General features: G+C 44.2%; 1 protein-coding gene and 3 long non-coding RNA genes across 11 annotated transcripts in view; 3 read left to right on the top strand and 1 right to left on the bottom strand.

The window, feature by feature from the left end:
• The window catches only part of LOC310707104, a 213,695-nt gene that overhangs the window by 167,947 nt on the left and 18,557 nt on the right, over positions 1-27,191 (top strand). The window lies entirely within an intron of this gene.
• Positions 14-12,101, top strand: LOC310707105. 2 transcript variants are annotated; one of them, XR_014526341.1, is made up of 2 exons: positions 14-225; positions 11,557-12,101. It is a non-coding gene; the product is annotated as an uncharacterized lncRNA (long non-coding RNA). The 2 variants fall into 2 exon arrangements; XR_014526342.1 differs by lacking the exon at positions 14-225 and adding an exon at positions 2,513-3,246.
• LOC310707089 (putative G-protein coupled receptor 148) lies at positions 9,665-21,085 on the bottom strand. 7 transcript variants are annotated; one of them, XR_014526327.1, is made up of 4 exons: positions 20,923-21,085; positions 13,573-13,632; positions 13,336-13,470; positions 9,665-12,182 (listed from the first exon to the last, which is right to left on the bottom strand). XR_014526327.1 is itself a non-coding variant. In XM_083503725.1 (3 exons), exons 2-3 carry the CDS (start codon positions 13,616-13,618, stop codon positions 11,170-11,172), a joined length of 1,059 nt encoding a protein of 352 aa, XP_083359851.1. In that variant the 5' UTR covers positions 13,619-13,659; positions 20,923-21,085; the 3' UTR covers positions 9,665-11,169. The 7 variants fall into 7 exon arrangements, 4 of the variants coding, with proteins under 4 accessions (XP_083359851.1, XP_083359852.1, XP_083359850.1 ...); XR_014526329.1 differs by lacking the exon at positions 20,923-21,085 and adding an exon at positions 13,905-14,129; XR_014526328.1 differs by lacking the exon at positions 20,923-21,085 and having other exon boundaries at positions 13,573-14,129.
• LOC310707106 lies at positions 22,561-26,066 on the top strand. Its single transcript, XR_014526343.1, has 2 exons — positions 22,561-23,291; positions 23,865-26,066. It is a non-coding gene; the product is annotated as an uncharacterized lncRNA (long non-coding RNA).

Here is a 27,191-nt window from a genome sequence, read left to right as displayed (position 1 = left end):
ATTCCGCCTTCATTTTATGAATGTTGTTCATTTTAGGAACATCAGCTGGCTACATAACACACACCGCTCACTGCAAGTGTTTCACTTCCTCAGATAAACCTCATGCATGGAAAACACACTCTGGGAGCAGAGGGGAAACATGAGGACTTGCTGCAAGATTGCTTTGGCACGTGAAGTAGTGTGAATGACAAGCTGGGGCCATTTCAGCTGTGGATTTACATATGAGTAAGTATGCCAGCTCACCCCTCATGGGCCTCCTTGGCCCTCAAAATTATAGAACAGTGTGGATTGCTGTGGGCTTTGCCCAGGGGTCATGGAAGCCTGAGGGCTTTATGCTTGAGATCCCAAAAGTACAGGAGCCTTGAAACTGCCTAATGGTACCAGCTGATAGGGCATCCCATCACTGTGTTGGGCGCACAGTAGTGGCGTACTTTGGGCTCTCAAACCTCAGTGCCAACCTGGTTGATGCTAAAATTCAGCGCTCCCCCCCCCCGCCTCTCATGCTTCATTCCACAGTGTTCTAAGGCCTCAAATATAAAACAAATGTTCATAAATGTACAAGGCAAACACATACATAACTATATAAACGTGTCTGAAATATTACAGGAGAGCAATCCTGAAGCCATTTTGACTCTCCCAGTGACCCCAGATAATCCTCTGCAGTAAGGGGGCGGGGGTGGGGAAAGCCCTCCCATTGTCTTTTTGCTTACAAATCCCGTCTTAAAGGGCGTATTTGTGTGTATGAATGGGGTGAGCCTGTGACCTGGATTCAGGAGCTGAAGTATTTACCATCACAAAAGAATGGCCAAGCTGCCCAGGCAAAGCAATCAGCGACCATTATGAGGTATCCTGGCAGACAGGATTTCTGCTGTAGACTGCCTCCTGTGATGTATTTCTGCTGTAGACCACCTCCTTTTGTGATGTATGTATGATGTCTTGTGAGGTGGGCTACAGGGTGGGCAATTTCAAAAGTCTATGTAAGGGCTTGCACACCATCGTTCTGGGTTCTCTCCTCTCTCCAGCGTGTGGGGAGTGGGGACCCTCCCAAATAAAGATCAGGCTTGCTAGCTGCTTTGCTTCTCGATATACCCTGGTTGGCCTCTGCTATTTTCTCCTCCCAATAGGGAATCCACTTAAGGACTCTATACAGGCTCTTGGATACCCCATAAGGGAAAAGAAGCAGGATTTTCTTATAACAACAGCATTGTTTGGGCGGTCCCTGCAGCGTGGCACCCGGTGCGACCATACTGGTCACACCACCCTAAAAACACCTCTGCCAACAGTTCATCAAGACACTATTGTCACTTCTCATTCTGTAATGAACATTATTTCAATAAGAATCTGACCAGGTTGCAGATCTAGGAAAAGGGTGTGGAACTTGTGTGGCCCTCCTAATGTTGTGGGACTCCCATCAAGCCCCAGCCAGCAGAGCCAATGGCTAGGGAAGATAGGAATTGTTACCCAACAGCCAGTAGTGGTCAGTGGGGCAGAGCAGCCAAGCATCACCGCCAGTAACAAACAGTATCCAAAGCTGCGGATGCCTCTGGGCGGGCGGCGACGCTGGCGCGGCTTCGGATTCGCCACAGGAAGCTCCTTCAGCCAATCCGAAGCTGTGGATGCCTCTGGGCGACTCCCCTTCCTTCCTGCTGAGTGGCCACGTATGGCCAAGAGCCGAGCGGGAGGAGGTAGCGGGAAAGTGCCTCCGTTGCCCAGGCCAGTGCTATGGGCTCTGAGCCCCTGCGGACCCCTGGTTGAGGCAGAGGACAATGACTACGCTGACAAAGATGGCAGCAAGCCCCTAATGAGCGCATTTATTTCTTTATGGGGGAAAACCTATTTACTGCCCATTAATACAATATAACATGGTTGTGTACAGCGGAGTATAGAATAAAATGTAAGGCATCGTAAAAAAAACAGATCAAAAATATTGAAACGACTGGCTGATAAAATTGTAAACAGTTACATGGCTTGTCTACATAAAAAAGTTTTCAAGGGACACCTGAAAGTAAAAAGCAAGGATGCCTGTTCTGAACCGCAGGCCCAAATGAGGGCTTGTGGGAGTGGTTGGGTGCAGGAAAACGAAAGGATATCAAGAACACCCAGAGTGATCAGTTCTACTGCTTTATAAAATAAAGGTGCAGACTTAACAGCAAAGCAGCCTGCCTGGTCTCCCAGCCTTTGCAGAAGCGGGATGGACACCACAGCACAGAGAAGGCTTGTCTGCGCCCAAGCAAACATACATATATTCTTTATACGCAAAACAGTATATGTCACTTTGGCCAGAACTTCCCATCACTTCACTTGACCAGATGAGGGCATAGGTGGCAAATATCCAAATCTTACAGATAGTTCCCCTTTCTGGGCTTAGAGCCCAGCACCCCAAGCCCATAGATAAGGATGACATCAAAGCAAGCCAATTAGCTTATATCAAAGCATGTGAATATAAACATATATCAACTATCAGTTAACAACTATTAATTAATGGTGGGGTTATCTTTTAATTAACTATCAATTAATTAACTATCAATTAATGGTGGGTTATCTTCACTACCAAGATGGTGTTTGCAGAGCTTCTGGTTCAATACAATGCCTACCAAATTCCTGCTGGAAGAGTGCTCCGTAGCACAGGACCAAAGCACATCCATTCAAAGCACATTACTTGCCTCAAAGCATCCTGGGAAGTACAATTTGTCAAGGATGCTGGGAATTGTAGTACTAAGAGAGGAAACTTTTGGGGTGCAAGTGTGTGCTTTCATTGCAGGGTGTGTATCTGTCCTTCTAGCAGAGGCCAGTTGGGCCTCTGTAACATGGGGAACTGCTAACAGCACCTGTCCAGATGATCTCGCTTTGAATATACATGTGGCAAACCTCACGCCCAGAGGCCAAACACAGCCCTCCAGTGTCTTTACTTGTTTGGAATATGCCAATGAACCGTGAATGGCTCTTGCTGAAGATGTAGATGTGAAAGCATATAGAAACCTTATTTCTGCATGGTTGGAATGTAGCTGACTGTAGAAAGATAAGCATTACAGCCATTGCTCCACCCACTTTTAGCTGTGGCCCCTCCCACCACAGGCATGTGGTCACCAGAAGGTTCCCCACAAGGGAATGTGCCCTTCAGGCTGAAAATTTCCCCACCCCTGTTTTAATGCATGAGGGAAAGGTAGATCTAGACAGCCGAAAGACTACCTCACCAGAAAGACTGTCTCACCTCTTCTATAGCCAGTCCATCAGTGTGCCCTGCAGGTGAGGGCCTCCTGCAGATAACATCTTCTCAGGAGGTCAGTTCTGCACCATATAGGAATTGGGCCTTTATTGTCATGGCATCTGTTATGTACTAAGTTTAGATCCTAGAACAATAGGCAAGTAGGATCCTAGAATGAAACAACTGATTGGCTTGCAAGAAAAGACCAATCAGGCTCCAGGAGGGAAGCAGAATCATCCAATCAGACGGGACTCACTGTGTAAATAATGTATATAATAGCCTGAGGTTTGGGGGGCAATTCAATCACTGTTTTACAAGCTGCAATAAAGAGCATGAAATCACTACAGGACTCTTGAGTATATTTCAGCATCTAACCCTTTGGAACCCCCTTCTCTTAAATATTACACAAACCCCCATCTCTGTTTTCCTTTGGCACCTGCTGACGACCTTCCTCTTCTAACAAGCCTTTTTCAGTGGAGCTATTTCATAATTTATTGTTTGTTTTTTGCTAGCCTGGGTTCCTTTGGAAGGAAAGGTGGGGTATAAAATTAAGAAAGAAGAAACCTAGGAAACAGGGGGTCAGCCTTCAGACTAGGTACATCCTAACGTGGAAGAGTTTGCAGGTGTATAATGCATTGTTTTGCTTTGAATTGTATTTCATTAGTTTTTGAAATACAAAGAGAAGTCAGAAAAGGCATCCTATTAATGTATTAACGCGTCTACCTAATGCCCATCTCACCCTTTATCTCTAACCCACCATGTTTACAAATGACCATTTAGCTCCTCCTAAGGGAAGAATGTGGGCAGGGCAGGGAGAGAGAGAAAATGATCAGAAGAAAGAAAGAAATAGGAAGATGAGTGAATAGGAGGGAGGCTGGTTGTCGGGGCCATTTGAGGTATTTGAGCCGCTCTATGCCTGTTTGTACACAACAAAGCACTGACGTCACACCAGCTTGCGGGTGTTTGGTTGTACCACACCTATTCAGCTTTCGTACCCTTTAATTAAAATTTCCCTATACTTGTCCTCCTTTATTTAAAAGCTCCATATTAGGAGGGTTCTCATAATGATATCAACACTAACCTGTTCAGAATTGCTCACAGTCTAGTCAATAGGATGGCAACAAACTGCTTCAGGCAAACCTACTGTGTTTCCCAGATACAACACCCACAAACCTTCTCTCTAGAGGTTCCTCTGGGCGCTGTTCTCTGTGCATGTGCAACCACCCAATTCTCTTATTCCTTTCCCGCCGCCCTGGCCAACCCCATTTGTACAGGGATACTGTACTGTTTTATGCTTAGGGCTATTATAATTTGAATTTGCACTTTTCAAACTTCTGCTTCGCTTCCTTACTATTTGAGTTTGCCAGGTGGATTTCACTAGTGAAATATGTCAGCTGTTGTTGTGCGTCAGCAGCCTGTATTACAGAAAGAAAACCTGCTCAGCAAATATTCTTCAGCCTCAAGGATTTTTGGCCAGTTTCCAGGATCCCTGCACTGTTCAAACGTGGTGCTAGCTCTGAAACCACAAAGGGCTCCCTCCCATGTGCCTCTGAGCAGAAAAAACATGTACTGGAACTGATAGGGCTGCCCAAAAATCAGCCCTAGTAGCAGAGATCTTCCTCCATCACTTGCTAGGAGGCCTACAGCTGCTGTAGCAGATATGGGAGTGGACTGAGGTGCTTCGAAAACAGCCCTGTGTGGCAGCTATGGGAATAGTTTGTTGCCTCTTTAAGAAGTCTCAGAGCAAATGTTGTGTTCACCATAAACTGGTTGCAACCAGTTGGTGGATCTTGGTGACCGGGAAGAAAAGAAGCAGCTCCTAAATTTCTAGGCTTGTGTTCTGAAGAGTTCTGCCTTTCTGAAATATAATTTTGTTTGGAATCAGAAGGCCAGTACAGTGGTACCTCGGGTTAAGTACTTAATTTGTTCCAGAGGTCCGTTCTTAACCTGAAACTGTTCTTAACCTGAAGCACCACTTTAGCTAATGGGGCCTCCTACTGCTGTTGCACCGCCGCTGCACGATTTCTGTTCTCATCCTGAAGCAAAGCTCTTAACCCGAGGTAATATTTCTGGGTTAGCATAGTCTGTAACCTGAGTCGTATGTAACCTGAAGCGTATGTAACCCGAGGTACCACTGTATAAAACAAAACAACACAGTTAGCTTATATCAGAACCATACATTGGTTCCGAGGGTGCTCAGCGCCATTTGTTGTAGCCTGTCCGAGTTCTGTTGCTGAGAATCAGGAGCTAGGAGTCTCTGAGGAACCTTTGCCTGACAGCAGAATCCACATGTGAAGTCCGACAGTCCAGAGGTCAGGGAATCCAGATGATTACAGAGCTAAGGGTCTAGTCCAGATGATGTAGAGTCAAGAGTCCAGCAGGAAGTAGCAAAGTGGGGCCAAGAACAACAGACATTTCCAGCATCTGACTGCTGCTGAGAGCTCTGTTTAAGAAGGCCAGAGTCAGCTGGTTCTCATCAGTGCCTTCTCCTCTTGTAAAGGCTGATCTGCTGCAGGTGGGGTCACTCTGCCTTATCACTCTTCAGGCTGCTGTTCAGCAGGCGAAGCTGACTTCTGGCCCATGACACCGATACCCTGAAGGCCAGAGAAGCAACTCTGGAGTGTTTCCTCCTATGAGGAGCTTATTGTTTATTTGGTCTGTGACAGAGAGAGGCAGAGAAAGGGAGAGCAAGCAACAGAGAGTCTCTTTCTATAATAAACATCTCATTTTTTTACTCAATTATTTTGTGTTTCTTTTTTCTTTTTTTAAAATTGGGCAACTTGGAGGAGTAGAGGATGGTTTTTGTATGTGTTGCAACAAATTCTGTATTAACCGTTTACCTACATTCACTCATTAAAAGCTGCAGTAGCCACTAAATGAGGCCGAGCAGGTAAGGTAGATACTACACTTCATGAGTCATGTGTAATTACATAAAAGGTGTGTGGATCTTAGCAGAGGATATATACTTAATGCACAGGTATGGAGGATAATGCTGTCACTATTCTTTCGACCTTGTTCTTTTGTGGGTTTTTCAGTGAAATTCTAAAATGAGAAGCTTGTTCGGAGAAGATGACCTGGTCACTGAGATCTTCTGGGATTTATTTATTTTATTCATTATTATTATGCTACAAGGCACATCTTATTTTCTTAAAGCGCATATCACATTTTCGTCCAATGTCATACCCCCCAACATTTATCTGATGAAAATAGAGACGTTCTGTTCCATAATGATAATTTTACTATTTATACCCCACACATCTTACTGGGTTGCCCCAGTCACTCTGGGCAGCTTCCAACATATATAAAAACATAATAAAACATTAAACATTAACAAAACTTCCCTATACAGGATTGCCTTCAGACGGCTCAGGGGTCAGATAACTCCATACCCTCCAATGAAAATAGGGACATCCTAAGGAAAAGCGGGACATTCCAGGATCAAATCAGAAACCGAGAAGACTTCTCTAAATCAGAGACGTCCTAGGAAAATAGGGACACTTGGAGGGTCTGCAATGTGCATAAAACAAGTTGTGAAATTTATCAAATGCCTTGTCAGTTGCAAGGGGCTCTTCAGCACACTACCTGATGTAGAAATAATCCCGAGTGCAGGAAAACTGGAAAACGCTGCTGTGTCTGAATATCATGACATCTCTTGGATGTAATTCTAGGATCAAGTTTTCATAGCCTTGTCCTTCCTTACTACAGTCAAGGAGTGGCTTTACAGTGGTACCTCAGGTTAAGTACTTAATTCGTTCCGGAGGTCCGTACTTAACCAGAAACTGTTCTTAACCTGAAGCACCACTTTAGCTAATGGGGCCTTCCGCTGCTGCCACACCGCCGGAGTATGATTTCTGTTCTCATCCTGAAGCAAAGTTCTTAACCTGAAGCACTATTTCTGGGTTAGCGGAGTCTGTAACCTGAAGCGTATGTAACCTGAGGTACCACTGTACTTTGCTTCCTTTTTGCAGAGAGTCATAATAAACTTTTCCAGACAACAGTTCCGTCTCTCTGGTTTATGCATCCTGCTTTTATTTCTAAACCGCTATCAGAACAATGGCTAAACGCTTCATGTTTATTACAGCTGCTGTTGCTCCCTGACAAACATGTCGGATGTAAAGCATAATTTCACTCTAATCTGCGCCGGCCTTCATTACTTTCCCTCGTCAATCTAATTTCCACCTGTTCCCATGCTATCTCTTTCTTTCTTCTCTGCTCCAGTTGCAATCACAGCTAACATAATTCTCTGAGGTGGCGCCTGATAGATACCAAAGGCCCTGCAAAGCTCTGCTGAGTCATCCTAGTGTCAGAGACCGAGGCCTAGGAAATGAACCCATAAGCGATTCCCCTCCCCCCCCCAAGTGACACATTAAACATAATGGCTGGTGTCACTCAGGGCAGACAGTTTCTTTTTTCCTTAGCCATAATTACAGAAAGGCCCTGCGCAGGAGATGCAAAAATGTTGGGGGTCGAGGAGGCTCAGTTGTGAGGGAGTGAGAAATGTCCCTATTTTCATCTGAGGAACATTGGAGGTTATGCTATTGCTCAGTGGTAGAGAGCAAGCTTTGCATACAGGAAGTCAAAAGTTTCAGTTCCTGGTATCTCCAGGTAGGGAGAAAGTCTCCCGTACAAAACCCAGGTGCAGTCAGTGCAGTGTGGAGTTGCTGTCCTGCCCCTAGGGTGGTGGTTTGGGGTAGGGTAGTGGCAAGGGCCGATCAGAAGGTCGGCGGTTTGAATCCCTGCAGCGGGGTGAGCTCCCGTTGCTCGGTCCCTGCTCCTGCCAACCTAGCAGTTCGAAAGCACATCAAAGTGCAAGTAGATAAATAGGTACTGCTCCGGTGGGAAGGTAAATGGCATTTCCGTGCGCTGCTCTGGTTCACCAGAAGTGGCTTAGTCATGCTGGCCACATGACCCGGAAGCTGTACGCCGGCTCCCTTGGCCAATAAAGCGAGATGAGCGCTTCAGCCCCAGAGTCAGCCACGACTGGACCTAATGGTCAAGGGTCCCTTTACCTTTAACTTTAGTGGCAAGGGCAATCAGCAGCGGTGGATTGGCCTCACTAATGCACCTATGTAGCCCAGCCCTCAATGCTCCCCCGTCCTGCCCCATCCCAAGCATCGGCCCACCACACTGCAGAAACCCTGGAGAGCAACTGCCAGTCACTGTAGACAAGAGCAAAGTAGGTAGACAGTCTGACCCCGTATGGGGCTGCTTTATATATTCACATTTACATAAGAAACGTGACATGTTCCTAGCCAAACTTCGCTTTTATGCATACAGTGGTACCTCGGGTTACATACGCTTCAGGTTACAGACACTTCAGGTTACAGACTATGCTAACCCAGAAATATTACCTCGGGTTAAGAGCTTTGCTTCAGGATGAGAACAGAAATCGTGCAGCGGCGGTGCAGCGGCAGTAGGAGGCCCCATTAGCTAAAGTGGTGCTTCAGATTAAGAACAGTTTCAGGTTAAGAACAGACCTCCAGAATGAATTAAGTTCTTAACCCGAGGTAAAAGGTAAAGGGACCCCTGACCATTAGGTCCAGTCGTGGCCGACTCTGGGGTTGTGGCGCTCATCTCGCTTTATTGGCCGAGGGAGCCGGCGTACAGCTTCCGGGTCATGTGGCCAGCAGGACTAAGCTGCTTCTGGCGAACCAGAGCAGTGCATGGAAACACCATTTACCTTCCCTCCGGAGCGGTACCTATTTATCTACTTGCACTTTGACGTGCTTTAGAACTGCTAGGTTGGCAGGAGCAGGGACCGAGCAACGGGAGCTCACCCAGTCACAGGGATTCGAACCGCCGACCTTCTGATCGGCAAGTCCTAGGCTCTGTGGTTTAACCCACAGCGCCACCTGCGTCCCTAACCGGAGGTACCACTGTATTATTGAAATCACATGAAATGGTACGGTTCGTGGACCAAGCACCCATCACAAGAGAAATGTGCAGGGTTTTTTAAAATTATTGCTCCATGTTTATTGACTTGGAATGTTTCAACCATGTAAAAAGCACAGTTTCTTTGATATGAGGTCATGAAGTTTATCAAGAATGGAGGTCTGCTAAGCCCAGGCTTCCTCAACCTCGGCCCTCCAGATGTTTTTGGCTTACAACTCCCATGATCTCTAGCTAGCAGGACCAGTAGTCAGGGATGCTGGGAATTGTAGTCTCAAAACATCTGGAGGGCCGAGGTTGAGGAAGCCTGTGCTAGCCTAACAACAGACTTTGCATTGTCATATTTTTATGCGACGGAAATGGCGTCACATAGAGACAATGATACCTGGGTAACTGTGTCAGAATCAGTTGTCCCAAGCTGGAAAACTAATGGCCCCACTAGATTTTTTTTTTTTTTAAGAACAACATTTATATACGCTCAAGGAGGTCAAAGTAGCAGTTTAACCTCAGGAGAGCACCATTAGGTTGTTTGGCTGTGGGCTAAATAAGAAACAGACTATATTATCATTGTTATCATTATTGTTATTTTATTTATTTCCTGTCTCATATTTCTCAAGGCAATTTACAAATATACAACAAAAACTAGTTTAAAAACTACTAAATATAGACTTTGAAACAGTACAAAATTATCTGAGACAGATATTTTTTCGTGTAGCTGGAAAAGCTTGTTGAAAAAACAGGTGTTAAATTGTTTCTGGAAAGTAAATGAGGGACAGTCACACTGAAAGACTGCTCTGAGTTACTGTGGAGTGGGCTTCTGATGTTTTTCGCCCTTGAAGGAGAAACCCTCTTGCAGAATGCAGAATGACCTCGCAAAATGTAAAAACCAGTTGCACAAACTTCATGGTATCAAAACCCATGATTAAAATACACAGTGAAACAGTCCTATTAAAATATAAATATCTATAATTAAAACACACAATAGAACAATCTGATTAAAACATTGCTGCCATTAATACAGGAGACTGAGGTGAAGAAATCAGGGACTGCCTGTGCAAACAGGTGTGTCTTCAAAAGCAAGCAGAATACCAGTAAAGAAGGGACCTGTTGCATTTCAGCATTGAGTGCATTTCACAACACCAGTGCTGCCAGTGAAAAAACTTATTTCTGCATTATCACAAGTCAGTGATCATCAGGCTGGGGCAAAACTAGCTGCATTCCATTTTTAACCAGGCCCTAAGACATTTTTAAGAATGTTTCACACATCTGAATCATACTAGCACCAAAGCAAGCCTCTGACTAACTCTCATAGTTTATCATGGTTAATAAATATATATGAAATATCAAATCAATGCACAGAGGACATGTAGAAAATCTGTCAAAAGGTGGCGGAAGCTGTAGTATATGCTGGCTGCATCCTTTGGAAGCTCCTTAGCTGCAAAAAACCTGACTTGATGTTTTGGAAATTTGTTCCTATGCCATTGGCTGAACTGCCGAAATTTTCATGAACATGCTGATTTTCAAACCTGTTAGTGCTCAGGTGGGGTTACAGGCTGCCAAGGGAAAGAGATACAAAGCAGCATTAATACTACCCTGGTGGGCAACTATTGGGATTATGATGAGGAAGTGTCTTCTACTGCATCCTCTCCTTCCACAAACCTCAGAGTGTGTGTTATGGTTTTTGAACGTTCTTTTGGAAGCCGAACGTCCGATGGGGCTTCTGTGGCTTCCAATTGGCTGCAGGAGCTTCCTGCAGCCAATCAAGAAGCCATGCTTTGGTTTCCGAACATTTGGGAAGTCAAATGGACTTCCAAGGTACGACTGTACTAGAGATTCCAGAGTGTACCATTTCTAGCAGCCAGTCTGGCAGAGCCTTGCCCTCTCTTTTTCCATGGTTTCCTTTACTTCTTGTGCTGTGTCTTTTCCACGAATTACCCTTTAAACTTTAAAGCAAAAATATAGCACTCAAGGCTTCTAGCTTTGGGGCTGAAAATCTGGTTTTAAAAATAATAGGTTGGTATATGCAGTTGTGTGAGTTGAATTATTCCTTGATGTGTGATATGGTTTAATGAAGGCTAATGGTGACTTGAAAGTGCTTCTGCACTACACTGAGAAATGGTCCGCCCATTTGCTGAACCTTTTACCATCTGAAGTTGCGGTGGGTAGTTATTGTACTTTACCAAGTAGTTACTGTATTGATTTCTTTCTCGTCTGACACATATCTTGTCCAGAAGTTCTTTGTTCCGCAGCCCATAAACCACAGGGCTGAAGCTTTGTGCAAGTAAGAAACCAACAAAAGCTCCAAATTTTATCAGAACATCTTCTGATCCTTTTCCGATGGCTGTAAAGATTAAGGGTGGAAGAATATGGAAGCTCATTTGTACACCATGAATAATGACTGTTTTTCTGGCCTTCTTATTTGAACAGTTAAAATGACCGCTGAGCTTTCCTTCTCTCCACAGGAGAAAATAAACAGTTACCATGACGGCTGCAAGAAGCAAAATGAGAATACTTCCGGTTATTTTGGCAAAATCACTACCCAGGATAGTTGGGCAAGAGGGCTCTGCTTCATATATGTCCATCGGATCTTCTTCTGTACGTTCCACAATGATCAAGCATGCAGATTTGAGGAGTGTTCCGACCCAAACACAAGCTATGGCTTTGCGTTTCACCAAGTGTACAAAGGCCAGGTATCTCAAAGGCCAGCAAACTGCTAAGCAAGTGTTAATTGCCATCAAAGCCAGCGTTAGCAGCACTGCTTCTGCAACTGCTGTTTGTACTCCAAAGGTGATCCAGATCCAGAATTGTTGCACTTTAAATGTTTGTATCGCGTTGGACACCATGCCAGAGCAACAGAATAAAGAGCAACAGAGAAGATGATGGCATAGGAGGAAGTATCTCACTTCCTTCACCATTTTAGAGTTCTGTCTCACAGTCTTGATTATTAATATATTCAATGCAGTTATGAATATGAAGTTAGCCAAATAAAGGCTTCCCTTTACAACTACTAGCGTTTGTATTAAATCTGATTTGTTTGCTTGAGTTTCAGTCGTGGACACATTCATAATAGCCAAGTGTAGTTCTTGCCCTGGAAATAAACAAGCAATACATTTAGAACAGTATTATAACAATGTATTTCCAGCTATTTAGTCTGACGGGGAAACCCAGCCAGATGGGCGGGGTATAAATAATAATAATAATAATAATAATAATAATATATTATTATTATTATTATGATGATGATGATGATGATGATGATGATGATGAACAGGATTATAATCTATATGCACTGGAGTTTTGAGCCACTGTGGTGTCATTGCTGGAGTAGAATCTAGAAGACCAGTGTTCAAAACCTAACTCAGCACTAGGGATGGAGAAATTTTATTCAGGATACATTTGAAGCTGACTTTTTCCAGTCCATACTTTCTGAAGGAAATAATCCTTTGAAATTTGCACCTATCCGAATTTTGCAGTGCCATTCTCTAACCAAACACTGTTTACAAAATGGCATATATTAGGGGAAGTTTGCCTAAAAATGAAGATATTGGGGGGGGGGGACAGCTTGCAAAAATGTGTACATTAGTCAAAACTGTATATTAAAAATGTGTTTATGAGGAGAAATTTGCCCTAAAATGTGATGAACTTTTAAGAGGATTTTAAACGAAAAATATCTCTGAGCCACGAAGCTCGTCAGTTGACTTCCTTAGTTAATTTTTCAGAAAGGGCCATACTTTCTGTTTCCACTGAACAACTGAATCTTTTAAACTGGTATTTATTGAGCATTTGTTCCGATTGGTTTGCAGGGAGGTTATACGACAATGAACGTTCATCCTGATTGGCTTGCCCATCTCCAGCAAAGAGATCCTGCATTCTCTTCTTCCCATCCCTGGTTTATAACAATAGACAGTGTGAGAAATGGAGAGGTGTCAGGCAATACTCTCTACTACCCTGATGAATAGCATGTAATCTGAAACTAGGAGGTGGGTATACTAACTTCCCCAAATAGCACATCTTTTTCTCTTCTACTATAAATGTTGAGAATAGCACAATTAAATTAAAACAACAGCAACAACAACAACAACAACAACCAGTAGTGTATGAGTGTTCATCATGCTGAATTAAACTGAGTGAAAGCAATGTCATGACAAGAGATTAGAAAACAGTTCTATACCATAGCAAATTTATAAATCCCAAGAGTTGGAATACATCACTTATTCAACTTCATACATCCCATATCTTACCTTTTCATGTTCTCCCTCTCCCAGGAGTAGATTCTAAATTTGAAGATTATGACTTCTCAACCTACAGTACCACATCCATCTAAGCATGATGACATCTTCAGAATGCAGACTCTTCATGGATCTTGATGTTTAATCCTAGTTTAGATGTTTAGCCAATCTTTAAAACCGTGCTTTTAATAGTATGCCGATTGCAATAGTTTAGAACGATCTGGAAATGCACTGAAAATTTAGATGTACCTTTGCTCTGTGCTAGCTCACACTGCTTCTTTTTGTTCCACTGCATCTTACTGAAATGCCCTAGCAGAAAAGGAAGAAGAAGGAAAACTAACTCTGAGGTTATTAATTGTGAAACTAGAGGGAGGAAATAAAACCAAAAACCCCAAAGAAAACCTTCTCATATCTTCCACCAGCTATTTTGCATTTGCTGAGCAAGACCAGTCTCTAAATTTCTATTTATTGCCTGGATCAATGCCTACATCATCTACCTCAACCCAAAATGCACAAGGTTCATGGAATATTAATTGAATGCAAGTTGATGATGCGTTCATAAAATAAAACATGAGACTTACTTTAGTTTCTGAGCTATGTGGACATAAGAGGCTGCCTTATACTGAGCCAGGCCACTGATTTTTTCCAGCCTCTGGTACATTGTATCTCTCCAGGGTTCCTGTGAGGGATTTTCCCGAGCCCTTCCTCAAGTTGCTGGAGACTGAACCCATGATTTTCTACATATTTTCCACCACTGGCTCATGGTCTTTCCCTCCCTGTGAATTTAGATGGGTTTCATGTTCTTGATCCTACAGGGGCGCCAACTTATAAAAAATATTGGGGGAGCCCGCGAAAGCTCATGAATAATAAATAAGCTCATGAATATGCAGATAAAGTGGCACCGCCTCCTCGTGAGCGAATAGGGGAGAGCATGCTGCGCCTATTAATCAGCTCCGAAGGAAATTGGGTGGAGCTTTTGCTCGGGAGGGAGGGCAGGAGGCATGCAGCCCGACCCTGTGCATTTTGGGCTGGGGGAGGGGCGGCGGCGGCGCTCTGCTGGAGGGGCGCCTGAGATTATTGGGGGGCGGAGCCCCCCCAAACGAATTTTTGAGGGGGCTCGGGCCCCCTCAGGCCCCATGGAGTCGGCGCCTATGTGATCCTATGTCAGAAAAGAAAGGTAAAGGTAAAGGGACCCCTGACCATTAGGTCCAGTCGTGACCAACTCTGGGGTTGCGGCGCTCATCTCGCTTTATGGGCCGAGGGAGCCGGCGTACAGCTTCCGGGTCATGTGGCCAGCATGACAAAGCCGCTTCTGGCAAACCAGAGCAGCGCACAGAAACGCCGTTTACCTTCCCGCCAGAGTGGTACCTATTTATCTACTTGCACTTTTTGGTGTGCTTTCGAACTGCTAGGTTGGCAGGAGCTGGGACCAAGCAACGGGAGCTCACCCCGTCACGGGGATTCGAACTGCCAACCTTCTGATTGGCAAGTCCTAGGCTCTGTGGTTTAACCCACAGCGCCACCCGCGTCCCTGTCAGAAAAGAAGGCACTACCAAAAGCATGCATATTTCACAATCAGGGCCAGCTCATCCATTAGGCAAGATTAGGCGACAACCTCAGACAGCAGGATCCACAGGGGCAGCAGATCCCAATGTAAACCTTCATTGCCTTCTTGTTCATGATGTAGATCTTCACACACTCCTTATTCCCTGGTGTGGAGGGAGGCTAAAGTCATTCAGAAGTACCCTCAAGCTGTGAACCCCTTTGTACTTCTGGATCCTTTGTTGTTGCTCGAGGCTCAGGCAGCCTTGGAGGCATGGAGTGAGTGCCTTCCACCAGCTTCTGTCGTCTCTGCTCTGGTCACCTCTAGGTCATATCATTGCAACATGCTAATCTAACCTCTGAAGACCAAAATCTGCCTCTGAAGACAGTTTGGAAACTTCAGGTGGTGCAGAATTCAGTGGCCAGGTTGCTAACCGGGGCAAGACAGTTTGAGCATATAACACCGATCTTGGCCCAACTGCACTGGCTGCCAATTGGTTTCCAGGCCCAATTCAATGTGCCGCTTTTGACCTATAAAGCCTTAAATGGCTCAGGGCTGCAATACCTCAAGGACCGCCTCCTCTTCCTATATGAAACAACCTTGACTTTGCAATCACCATCTGAGGTCCTTCTTGATGTGCCTCCCCCACAAGAGGTCCACAGGGTGACAACATAAGAATGGGACTTTTCTGTGGTGACTCCCTGCTTATGGAATGCTCTCCCCATATCTTTAAGCATCAGGCAGAAACATTCCCTTTCTCCTAGGCCTTTGGCTAATTAAACCTTCTACGGCCTTTTAAACCACAGGGGTTGGAACTATTGTTTTTGTTTGTTATTATGGTACGTATTTTTGTGTTTCTATATTGTAAACCCACCCTGTGATCTTTGTGTGAAGGGCAATTAATAATAATAATAATAATTATAATAATAATTATAATAAATCCACATCTGAAATGTGTTCCATATTCAGTTTCTTCTCTCCCCCCCCCCTTTATAACAGTGCCCCTATGATTTTACCAGCAGAATTAAAGGAAAACAAGGCAGAAGTTCAACAGGAGACACTTTCTTTCTGTTTGCATTTTCGTTACTGGGCGTCTGCTAGGAGGTGGCGAGAGAGAATCCTTACCCTATTGAATTTCTGCCCATCACAAAAAGCTTTTAAAGGCTCAGGCTCACCGAAGAAGGCAGCCCTTATTCACATTATAGTTTTGGCCTACAGTATATACTTCCAGCTTCTTTACATTTAACCTACTCTTGGTCTGAAGGAGTTAAAGAAATTACTCCTTCACGGTTCAAAGCAATTTTCATGAATTCTGCAGCAACCTGCTGTTCCCGTTGATAAGGAGTAAGATTTGCAATTAGTAGCTTTCCACCTATCAATGTCAAAGGCTGGAGGGCACTGAAGAGCATTGTCTCAGCACTGTGCAATTAGTTTCTCCCAACATCTGTCAAGCTCTTGCCTGGTCAAAAGAGAAGCAAGCTTTTGTTGTAGGAACAGCCACTAGTAATACGACAGGTAGTGATGAATAAGAAGTTCCATTATTTTTCTCATTTATGGCAGAAAGATGCAACAGCTTATGCTAAGGATTCCCCATCCCCAACAATTCTATGAATGTTAATTGGTAAATGGAATTTGCACCCTAGCTGAGCCCTCCTCTTTCAAGGAAAAACCTACCAACATGTTTTGACAGCACATGTCCTGATTTTTGTAATCCACTAGGGGGCAGCAGAGGGCAACTTGTTGCTAGGCAAATTACAGCACTAACCAGGCTGAAGTGGTTTTAAAAGGTGGTTAACGTGCCCACCTTTAAAAAAAAAAGAAGTTCATTTGTTATGCACTTTATTTTTGTTGCAAAGAGCATCTGCTTAGATTCAAGACAAAAGATAGCTGTGGTCACCAGACCTGATTCACACACGCCACAGGCTACAGGTGGCAATCTCCTTTTTGAATACATAATAATAATAATAATAATAATAATAATAATAATAATAATAATAATAAATTTATTTATATCCCGCCCTGCCCAGCCAAAGCTGGGCTCAGAGTGGCTAACAACAGTAAAATAATACAGCATTATCTTACAAAACTCCCCGAAAGTAGAAAAGCAGCACAACAGGCAAGGAGGTGGGGATCAGAATCTTTCTCCCTGGTGTGCTACTTTTCTGTTTGCAGGGAGGCCTTTAAAAAACCCCACAACCAACCACAAGAACAACACACTGTGGAGCAGGAGTCAGCACCCTTTTTCAGCCGTGGGCCGGTCCACCATCCCTCAGACCATGTGGTGGGCAGGACTAATTTTTTTTGGGGGGGAATGAACAAATTCCTATGCCCCACAAATAACCCAGAGATGCATTTTAAATAAAAGCACACATTCTGCTCATGTAAAACACCAGGCAGGCCCCACAAATGACCCAGAAATGCATTTTAAATACAGTGGTGCCTTGCAAGACGAAAAGAATCTGTTCTGTGATTCTCTTCGTCTAGCGGTTTTTTCGTCTTGCGAAGCAAGCCCATTGGCGGATTAGCGCTATTAGCGGCTTATCAGCTTATCGGATCAGCTGATAAGCGGCTTAGCGGCTTAGAAAAAGGGGGGGAGGGAAAAAAACCTGCAGGAACTCGCAAGACATTTTCGTCTTGCAAAGCAAGCCCATAGGAGATTTGTTTTGCGAAGCACCTCCAAAACGGAAAACTCTTTCGTCTAGCGAGTTTTCCGTCTTGCGAGGCATGCGTCTTGCGGGGCACCACTGTAAAAGGACACATTCCACTCATGTAAAAACACGCTGATTCCAGGATCATCTGCGGGCCGGATTGAGGTGATTGGGTTGCATCTGGCCCCTGGGCCTTTGGTTGCCTACCCCTGCTGTGGAGCATTCAAAATGGCACCCCTCAGTTGCAGTCCAAAATAGCACACCTCATACCTGTTGCATGCATATAGATGAGGCTTCAGCTACAGGGCCCAGGTCTTACCAGGCTGCAAGGGCTGGGGTTGTGCTTCTATGAGATGTAAGGGGAAGGCAAGTGAGGGGACTGCATAAATGTCCCTGCCACCCACACCACCCAGGGGATAAAGCAGGTCTAAGGCAGGAAGCCTGGCTGTATGGGCATAGCTTCCCTGAACAATCTTGAACCCTGACTTTGCAGGTTGGGAGTCCTTGGCTGCAGACCCAGGATCCCCACTTCCGGGGTCCTGCTCCACCTTTCGTATGATCGGATGGAGGGCAAATGACTGGAGGTCAGTTGGATGCAACTACTGATTACTTCGCTTGAAAGCTTAATATAGTGGAAGCCAAGACCTCCTCCACTAAATGTACATTTCCTGTTTCCTATCGGGCACTTAATCTTGGCAACAGCAGGCCCCAACTTGCAAGACAGCAGTTCTGCTAGCCAGACTGCCGGGTGTTCCTGGAGACAAAAATATATGCAGAGCCAGCTCTCCCACAAAGGCAGGCTAGACAGCAGAAATTAAAGTGCCCCTGCCTGCAGTGCTGGAAGCAGCACGTAAACCTATATTGTTTCTGGAATGGCTGGCCTGCCCTGTCAATTGAGAACATGTCCCAGAACCTTAATAAGCACCAGACCAAGACAAATCACTGACTGAGGCAAAGGGCAAGATTGTGGGTCGCTGGTAGTGCGCTGCCTTGGACTGCAAGCCCTCAATGCAGTGCAAAGTCCACTTTATGACAATACTGAACATAAGGAATTTCTGGTGTCTTGAGCCTGCCTGTCCTAGCCCTTAACCTTTGCCTTAGAGGGAGAAAGCATCAGCTTAAAGCCTGTGGCCTAACTTGGCTTTTTCTGCCAGCATTACTGTCTGCAAAGAATCAGGCGATGACTACAATCCTCTGCATGCTTAATTTGGATTCAGTCACGGTGCGATTTACTTTCAAATAATAAGTAGGATCATCTGCTTCTGTGTGTTTAGAACTGAGAGCTGAGTTTGTCCTGGAATCTTATCTTAACCTTCTATTTCCAGGCATGATTGCTGTGATTTATTTTACAAACTTCTCTGTTGAAAGATTATTCTCTCACGTAAGTACGCACAGGATCAGAGTTTTAGATCTTTTTCGTCTTCTTTTCTATTGATGATATTGAGGTCAACTTTGGTCCAGTTGCTCTTTTTCTGTGGATTTGCAAAAATATCAACTCGCATCAAATTCAGTACATTAAAAGAGGCTGCAATGTCTGACTCTGAGCACTTCCTGAAGAACGGTATGCTTCTGGTAAAGATGACATCTCAGTTACGGGTCCTTTTTAAAATTAACAGAACTGGTGTGTGCGCAATACAGCAGTAACATGGATGTGGAAAAACACACGCCGCCACCACCAGGGATTTGAAAAATAAAAGCTGAATCTTGCGTTAATTTGACATTACAAAAATCAAATCTGAATAACACAAATTCAGACAACTATAGAGAAGAAATATGGGTTTAGTTTGTATTAAAGGGGGGGAAACCACACAGTAAATTTGGAGATCTATTGCAAAATGGAGTCCACTACAAAATGCCACCAAAACTGGAATCTATGGGCATCTTTAGTACACTGCCTCAAATCAGGATTTGCTGTTATACAAACTGATATGTTTCTCCTGGAGACAGGTGTGAGTAACTGATAAGATTTTATAAAAACTGGGGAATCGGTCGTTATTTGCTTCTTTGTCTCAGCAGCCTTTAGGTATCGTCCTATTATCTGCAGACCACTTAGTAAAGTCTAACCTAAGTGAGTCTGCAATCTCCTTCTCCACTCTAAAATGTACAAATGACACTATTGGAAGGAACAGAAGCAACCGCTGATTGCAAACTCTAAAGAGTTGACAGAGCACTTTAACTCCTGATCAGATTGGAAAGCAAAGCTGCAGGGCTGATGGACCACTTCCTGTAGGTTAGCAAGCTGGCTGTGGTCTGTGGTCACCCCTGCTCTAAAGTGGGTTCAGCATGACTTATCACATAGCTGACTTATCACATAGATAGAACTACAGAAAGAAATGGAAGATTAAAAACAGACATATGAACAAAAAAAAAATATTTTTAAAAAGCCCTAAAAAAGGCCCTAGACTGCTCTTAGGAATGGCTTTGGTTGCTCTAAGGAACAGCTATGGTTTAAGATCAGTTCAGCCAACAAATTCATGGATAAATTATGTGATTGCCCATGAATAAAGATTAGACACGAGCTGAATGAAAACTATAATTTCCCACCGCATGATTGCAGAGAAAAGTCCTAAACTGTCACATTTATCAGGCTTCAAAAATTTGAATTATTCTAACAGAAAGGACAATGAAAATAGAAATAACAAACTTTTATATTTGGATGTATACTGGTACCTGGGCAAAGATGCGACTGACAATTAAAAACCTAACTAAAACATGTCCATTTGCATACAAAATACCTTTAAATGAAAAATATCTTATGACTTCTTACTTGGCATATTTGAAAACTTTAAACACTACTGGAATAAACAAGCAATTACACACATAACTTAGCAAATTGGAGAAGCAATACACCATGCACTGGGCGTGTGTTCTGCACATGTCATTGAATTTTAAACTCTTTCAATATTTTTCTTGTAATTTTTTTTTTCCTATTTAAAGGCCCCTCATAATCTGAGACCTTAAACTATAGCTTACTTAGTTTGTGTGCAAATCCAGCACTGTGAAGATTCTTGTGGCACTATAAAGATGAACAAGCTTATGACATAGCTTTCACGTAGTCTACTTAAAAAGATGCATTATTATTTTTTCTGTTTCTTTTCTGCAAGACAAGAAAGCACAATCCTACACATAACTAGTAGGCTGGACCCTACTGGGTTTATTTTGCATTGAAAATGTTCTTGTTTTCTAGTGAAAATAGACCTTGCACAACCTTTTCCTTTTTTTTTTTAAGAAACCCACACCGAGATTAAAATGCTTTAAGTTTCTAAGAAAACTACACCTTACTCAAACATGCAGAATTGGCTGTTTCTGGCACAACCTGTACTGACTCTTCAGTTTCCTCAACAGACCTAGAAATATTTAGGCAGGAGTTCATAACTGCTGGAGCAATAAGTGGCTTTTTCTACTTACCATCTGCACTTCATCCGACTGACTACCTGCACTGGTAGAAGGACACTCTGTAGGGAGAAGGCAGCTCTGCCTTTCACTTGCATTAGATCTTCCCTCTCTCCATTTCTTTATCAAAAAGATTAATCCTTGGGCAAACAGAGTCTCTTTACTGCCCCCATTCATAACAGCTCTGGGAGACCAGGGAAATTAAGAAGCGACAGCAGTACCGCCCCCTCTGGGATTCTGTATTCATGCTAATCAAGAATAAAGGAAAACACAGCCTTTCCTGTTGACTTCCTTTCAATCTTTTAAAATAGAAAACGCTGCAAAAGATAAAAATGCATTGATATGTACAATTAACATATTGCACATTTACCCAATGTCTGCTGGAACAGTGGTGCCATTGAGTGCAAATGCCATCCATGGCTACATCGCAGTCTTCTCTGTGCTCCTCCTCCAAGTCTTTCCTGCCTTCTTATCCAGCCCCTATTGCCTCTTGATTATTATCTGCTTGGGATCGGGTAGGGTTGCCATATTTCAAAAAGTAAAAACCAGGACCAAAAAACAAAAAAAAGAGGCGATTTTCCTATTGACTTGCCTAAAATCCAGGACTAAGTGCAGCCTTTCGGAAATCTCTCTCTCTCCCCCCCCCCCCGGTCAATTTCACCTTTGAAATCCCGGTAATGTCCACGAAAATCCAGACATATGGCAGGCCTAGAATTGGGCACAAATCTGCTTCAGATCACATATAAGATGTTGTTGTCATTTAGTCGTGTCCGACTCTTCGTGACCCTATGGACCAGAGAACGCCTGTCTTCCACTGCCTCCCGCAGTTTGGTCAAACTCATGCTGGTAACTTCGAGAACACTGTCCAACCATCTCATCCTCTGTCGTCCCCTTCTCCTTGTGCCCTCAGTCTTTCCCAACATCAGGGTCTTTTCCAGGGAGTCTTCTCTTCTCATGAGGTGGCCAAAGTATTGGAGCCTCAGCTTCAGGATCTGTCCTTCCAGTGAGCACTCAGGGCTGATTTCCTTCAGAATGGATAGGTTTGCTCTTCTTGCAGTCCATGGGACTCTCAAGAATCTCCTCCAGCACCATAATTCAAAAGCATCAATTCTTCGGCGATCGGCCTTCTTTATGGTCCAGCTCTCATGTCCATACATCACTACTGGGAAAACCATAGTTTTAACTATACGGACCTTTGTTGGCAAGGTGATCTCTCTGCTTTTCAAGATGAGCCTGCCTAATTCACACTTTCCGAAACAATATGTGAAATGAACAACAATCTGCCTTACTAAATCCATTCTCTGAATTTTGCTGTGCACGTCTCCAGTCAAGTAATGTCTGTAAAAATGGACATTAAGGTAAAGTGTGCATATGTTTTAATTAAAGATAAATACAACACGAGCCTACGATGGAGGGGTTTCACAGCATTAACATTCCAATAGGGTCTTGTTTCTCCCATAGACACAGCCTTGGATTCAAATAGACATCAAACATCACACTGTGCCTCTCTGACTTTACAGCCTGCAGCTTTACCTCTAGGTCACATTACACATACTTTCAGCTCTAAACTTTGGCTTTTCTCAGTATCTGCAAGTTGGGGCGGTGGTATGTGCCCCACCCATTTGCTGTCTCACACAGAGCCTCCTCTTCCTTGGTTCTCTTAATGCCCCATCACCTAGGTGATTTCCTGAACACAGGAAGCTAGCCTGGCTTCATTAGCTTTTAACATTTACTAGGACTAGGGTGTCTGGCACCCAGTTTAACACCCCAAGCCTTGTTTAAATTCTAACACTTACTAGATCCAGGAATTTATAGTGGCCTGGCACCCACAAGATCATAGCAACATTAAGGAAAACTGCTTTCCGAAAAAATGTGTTAAGGGAAACCTACACAAAAATGTGTACATTAAGATAAATTTGCACCAAAATGAGAACTTAAAATAATAATAATCTGGAGACTGATGTGGAAATCTGGAGAGCTGAGTTTAAGATGAGAAGAATGAGAAACTGAGAGAAGCCACAATCAACAGATTCATATGCCTCTAGTTTGAGGATGTCATATTGTCTTCCATTTACACCAGGGGTCACCAAGGCAAAGCCTGTGAGCACCATTGTGTCTTGGCTGAAATGGTGTTGTGGGCCAAATGGGGAGACCTGTCAGGCCTAATTATCCCTATGGGCTATAGGTTTCCCACTGCTGCTACATATTCCTATTTAATTTTAACAGCTCTTGTAAACTGCTTAGAGGTTTTGTTACAATCCAGTGGTATATGCCTTTCGATAGATAGATCGATAAGGGACCCCACATACCAACAAATGCCACATTTAATTGAAAGCAGAATCTTCCGTTTCAGTGGTGGGCAGAACAAGGAAGAAGCAGGCAAGGTGTGCTGGTCCAGGGGGGAGGTTACCGTGGGGCGAGGTCCAGGACCTGAGTCGAGGGGCAGCAGACAGTCCTCCACGGGCGAAGCGGGGTCCACAGCGAGGAGCCGGGCAAGGACAGGAACCCTGGGGGAACCGGACTGGGTGCTGGCCGAAACAGCTCTTCAACGACGTTGCTCCTGTAACCTGGGGCCGGGCTGACTGGCCTTTATCTTCTCTGAGGCCAGGGGCGGTCCCGGCCCCCAGGAGACCCGCCTCTCCTGGCCTTAAGGCGAGCACTCCTCCTGGGAGAAACCAGTTCCCTCCGCCTCTCTGCCCTGAGCCTCTGCAGTTCAGGAGAGGCTGAAGGGTTACTGGACCCAGGGGGAGACTCACCTGTAGGCACTGAGTCCTCAACCACCTCCGGAGCCAGAGTGGATTCACCTGGTGCCTGCTCCTGAGGATCCGGCACAGGTGCATGCGCCTCAGAATCAAGGCCCTGCCCCAGTTCAGCCGGCCCTGGAGGCGGGGACTCCTGTGCAGGCTGGGATTCCTCCGGTTCAGCCTCTGAATCGGATTCCCAGGCCATCACACAAGGGATTTCCTGAGATCAAGGCCTGTCCCATAGTTTTTCCTTTGGGCCAAGTAATAACTGAATGGAGCATTGGCAAGTCACACTCTTTCAACTACCCACCTAAAATTAGAATAATAGTGAGTTACCTCACAGGGTTGCTATAATATGCTGCCCAGTATGAGGCCATTTTATGCCCTCCTTTGATGGAGGTGTGAGGCTCTGGCATGGTCTTAAGAGCCCTCTCCAGCCTCCTTGCAAAAGCCGGAAGAGCTTGCCCAGCTTTGGGAAGAAGATAGGAGGACTCTAGGACCCTGTCAGAGCACCCTCATGCCTCCTTCCCGAAGCGTTGGCTGCGCACACTGCCCAAATTCCGCCTCTGATGAGTAGTAGCTTTTAGAGTAAGTGAATCAAACAGGAAACACTGGATTTTGTAGCCCTCAATGCAGAAGATCAGCCACAACTACAACACTGCCACGTGTACAGAACTCCAAAGTTCTCAAAATACTCTGTTTTTGCAGCAACATTTCACTAAAGATTAGCTCCGTTACTACCTTGGTATACAGTGTTTTGAGATATCTAACAGCAGAATAAAAACCACATCCTGCACCCAGGAGAGGCAGAACGGGTTTAGGTGAAACAAGCACAGCTCCAATAGGCTTTGTTGGTGGTATTCACTGAAGTGTTTTCGTTTTGTTGAATGATAATGGTTAAATAACCACAAAACTCATTCTCCCAGTGCCAATCTGCGCACGAGGAAAAGATCGACAATAGAAGTTCCAAGGTTTGCACAAGTACAATTTAAAAACAAGCAAACACTCCAGTGAACACTGAAAATGATTTGTGGCCACAGAATGCGGAATGTGTGTTGAGAGAAAAACGGAAGTGGGTGAAATGGAGTGTGCCATAAAAGGGCACAGCTGTCTTGTCAGGCAATGCTTTGTTAAAAGTCCCACTTGTTCTCTCTAATATTAAACTGGCATGTATGGGTTAGGTAAAACCCTAAACACATCCAATGAAGATGTAGTTGGTTTTTTAAAAAACAACAACAACCAGTTGGTATCTGAATTTATTATAAATTCTTTATATACTTGGAATTGCCTTGTAAAACCATGTCAAGATACTTCATGGGAAGTGATTCATATATCCTGCTGAAAGAGATCCTTATCTTTTTACTGTCTCATGTTCCAGTGAAAAACGAAAGGTACCAAACTGACCACAGAAGGCAGGAAACACTCAGTTTTGTGCTTCCTTTGGTTTTGGTGTTCCTTGATATTCATCCTAATGTTCTACCTTGTATTTCCTTGCTTTTAACGTTCAAATAACCTAACCATATTCCTTCATTTGACATTTACAGGGGATCCTTTTGTCATCGTTGTCACTGGACACTTTCTTAGGACAGGAATTTGATTCTCCTTAATGCTATAATTTGGAAAATTCACATATTGCTGGGTACTTTTGTTCTGTAGCTCTGGGTCCTCTTTGGGGTGACGAGTGGGGGGAGGACATGGTCTCCTTTGACCAGATAGAAAAATTTGGATGGTACAGGAAATTATCTCAAGACAATAGTCTGAATCTGTACTGGAACATTTTTTTAAAAAAAACCCTGTTCTTATATTTGGATTTTTTTTTAAATGTTTGTGTTGTATCTAAATGTGGAATTTTTAATTGTTTTATATAATGAACTGTTTTAAAAAATATTTTACAGTTTTCTTGCTTTATGGTTTACAGTGTTTTGTTTTATGATTGCATACTTTATTGTGTGCAACCCGCTTTGGGACCTTATGGTAAAGGGCAGGAAAGGAATATATTAAACAAATACAATAAATTTAACTTTTCAATTTACTAATTTCAGTGTGTTTTTAAAACACACACACACACACACACATGCACTGGGAGGAGTTCTCATACACCAGTGTTTCTCAAACTTGGGTCTCCAGCTTTTTGGACTACAACTACCACCATCCCTAGCTAGCAAGACACGTGGTCAGGGATGATGGGAACTGTAGTCCGAAAAACAGCTGGAGGCCCAGGTTTGGGAAAGCTGTTATACACAACACAATTGAAAGAACACCTGCAGTGTCTGAAGCTTAGCACCATTGAGAGTCTATTTTAAATAGGGGAAGGAGCTAATCAGAATCTGGAGAGTGGGAGGTGTTTTTTGGGGGTTGTTTTTTTAAAAGCCTTTTACTCAAGCAGCACAATCCTACAAAAAATAAAAATAAAAACGCTCTCCTCCCTCGAACAGCTGCTATAGAAGTGGAAAAAATAAAACACATTCATACACTTAAAACACACCACACCACATCACTATAAAACCACACACAAAATATTAACACACACACACACATACAGAGAGATACACTGAACATGGACAGAATCACAGAGGGGAGACTTTCATCCTCATCTTGACATATTGGACGGGGGGGGGGGGGTTAACTCACCCTTCCATATACATGCCACACTGGATCCATGGGGATCAGCTGGGGAGCAGGGAAGTGCTGCTTTTCTTCCTGTTTGTGTTATGCTAGGTAAAGGTAAAGGGACCCCTGACTGTTAGGTCCAGTCACGGACGACTCTGGGGTTGCGGTGCTCATCTCGCTTTACTGGCTGAGGGAGCCAGTGTTTGTCCGCAGACAGCTTCCGAGTCATGTGGCCAGCATGACTAAGCCGCTTCTGGTGAAACCAGAGCAGCGCACGGAAACGCCATTTACCTTCCCGCCGGAGTGGTACCTATTTATCTACTTGCACTTTGATGTGCTTTCGACCAGCTAGGTTGGCAGGAGCTGGGACCAAGCAACGGGAGCTCACCCTATCGGCTCAGTGGTTTAGACCACAGCGCCACCCACTGGGTAGGGAAAGTTAAATATCGCCCCCTCCTGCACTAGGATGGGGGTGAAAATTGGTCCATCCCGGCTTCTTGGTGGGGAGATTGTCAGGGTCTGGCTCATGGAACTGGTGGGCCACATTAGGTCCAGAGCCGCCGAGGTTTCCTCATGCTTGATCTAGTCCATGAAAGGGTGTGCCACAACAGATCAGTTAACAGGCTTACCTATGCATGGGCATTCAGCAGTTAAGTCCCAATGAGCTCCAAGGGGCTTACTCCCAGGTAAGCATGCATACTAGTGCAGCCTTACTCCTTCAGAAGGTGGTGGACTCTCCTTCCTTGGAGCTTTTAAAGCAGAGGTTGGATGGCCATCTGCTGTGGTCACTTTAGATTCCTGCACTGTAGGGGGTTGGAATAGATGACCCATGAGGTCCCACCCACCACTACTACGATTCTATGATACAAGACAAAACTCGGCAGCGTTTCACGATTTCAAGGCTGGCCTCATCTGAAAACTAAGAAACTA

This window comes from Podarcis liolepis, assembly GCF_965112155.1.
Source record: "Podarcis liolepis genome assembly, chromosome: 5".
NCBI classification, from domain to species: domain Eukaryota; kingdom Metazoa; phylum Chordata; class Lepidosauria; order Squamata; family Lacertidae; genus Podarcis; species Podarcis liolepis.
The sequence above is the reverse complement of the archived record's forward strand: the minus strand, read 5'-3'. Positions and strand labels throughout refer to the sequence as shown.

What these genes read in the sequence shown, in the direction of transcription:
- LOC310707089 (XM_083503724.1), bottom strand. An exon ending in TGAGCTAGCACAGAGCAAAG is followed by an intron (nt 12,183 to 13,572) that starts GTACATCTAAAT and finishes GTTTATTTCCAG; the next exon opens with GGCAAGAACTACACTTGGCT.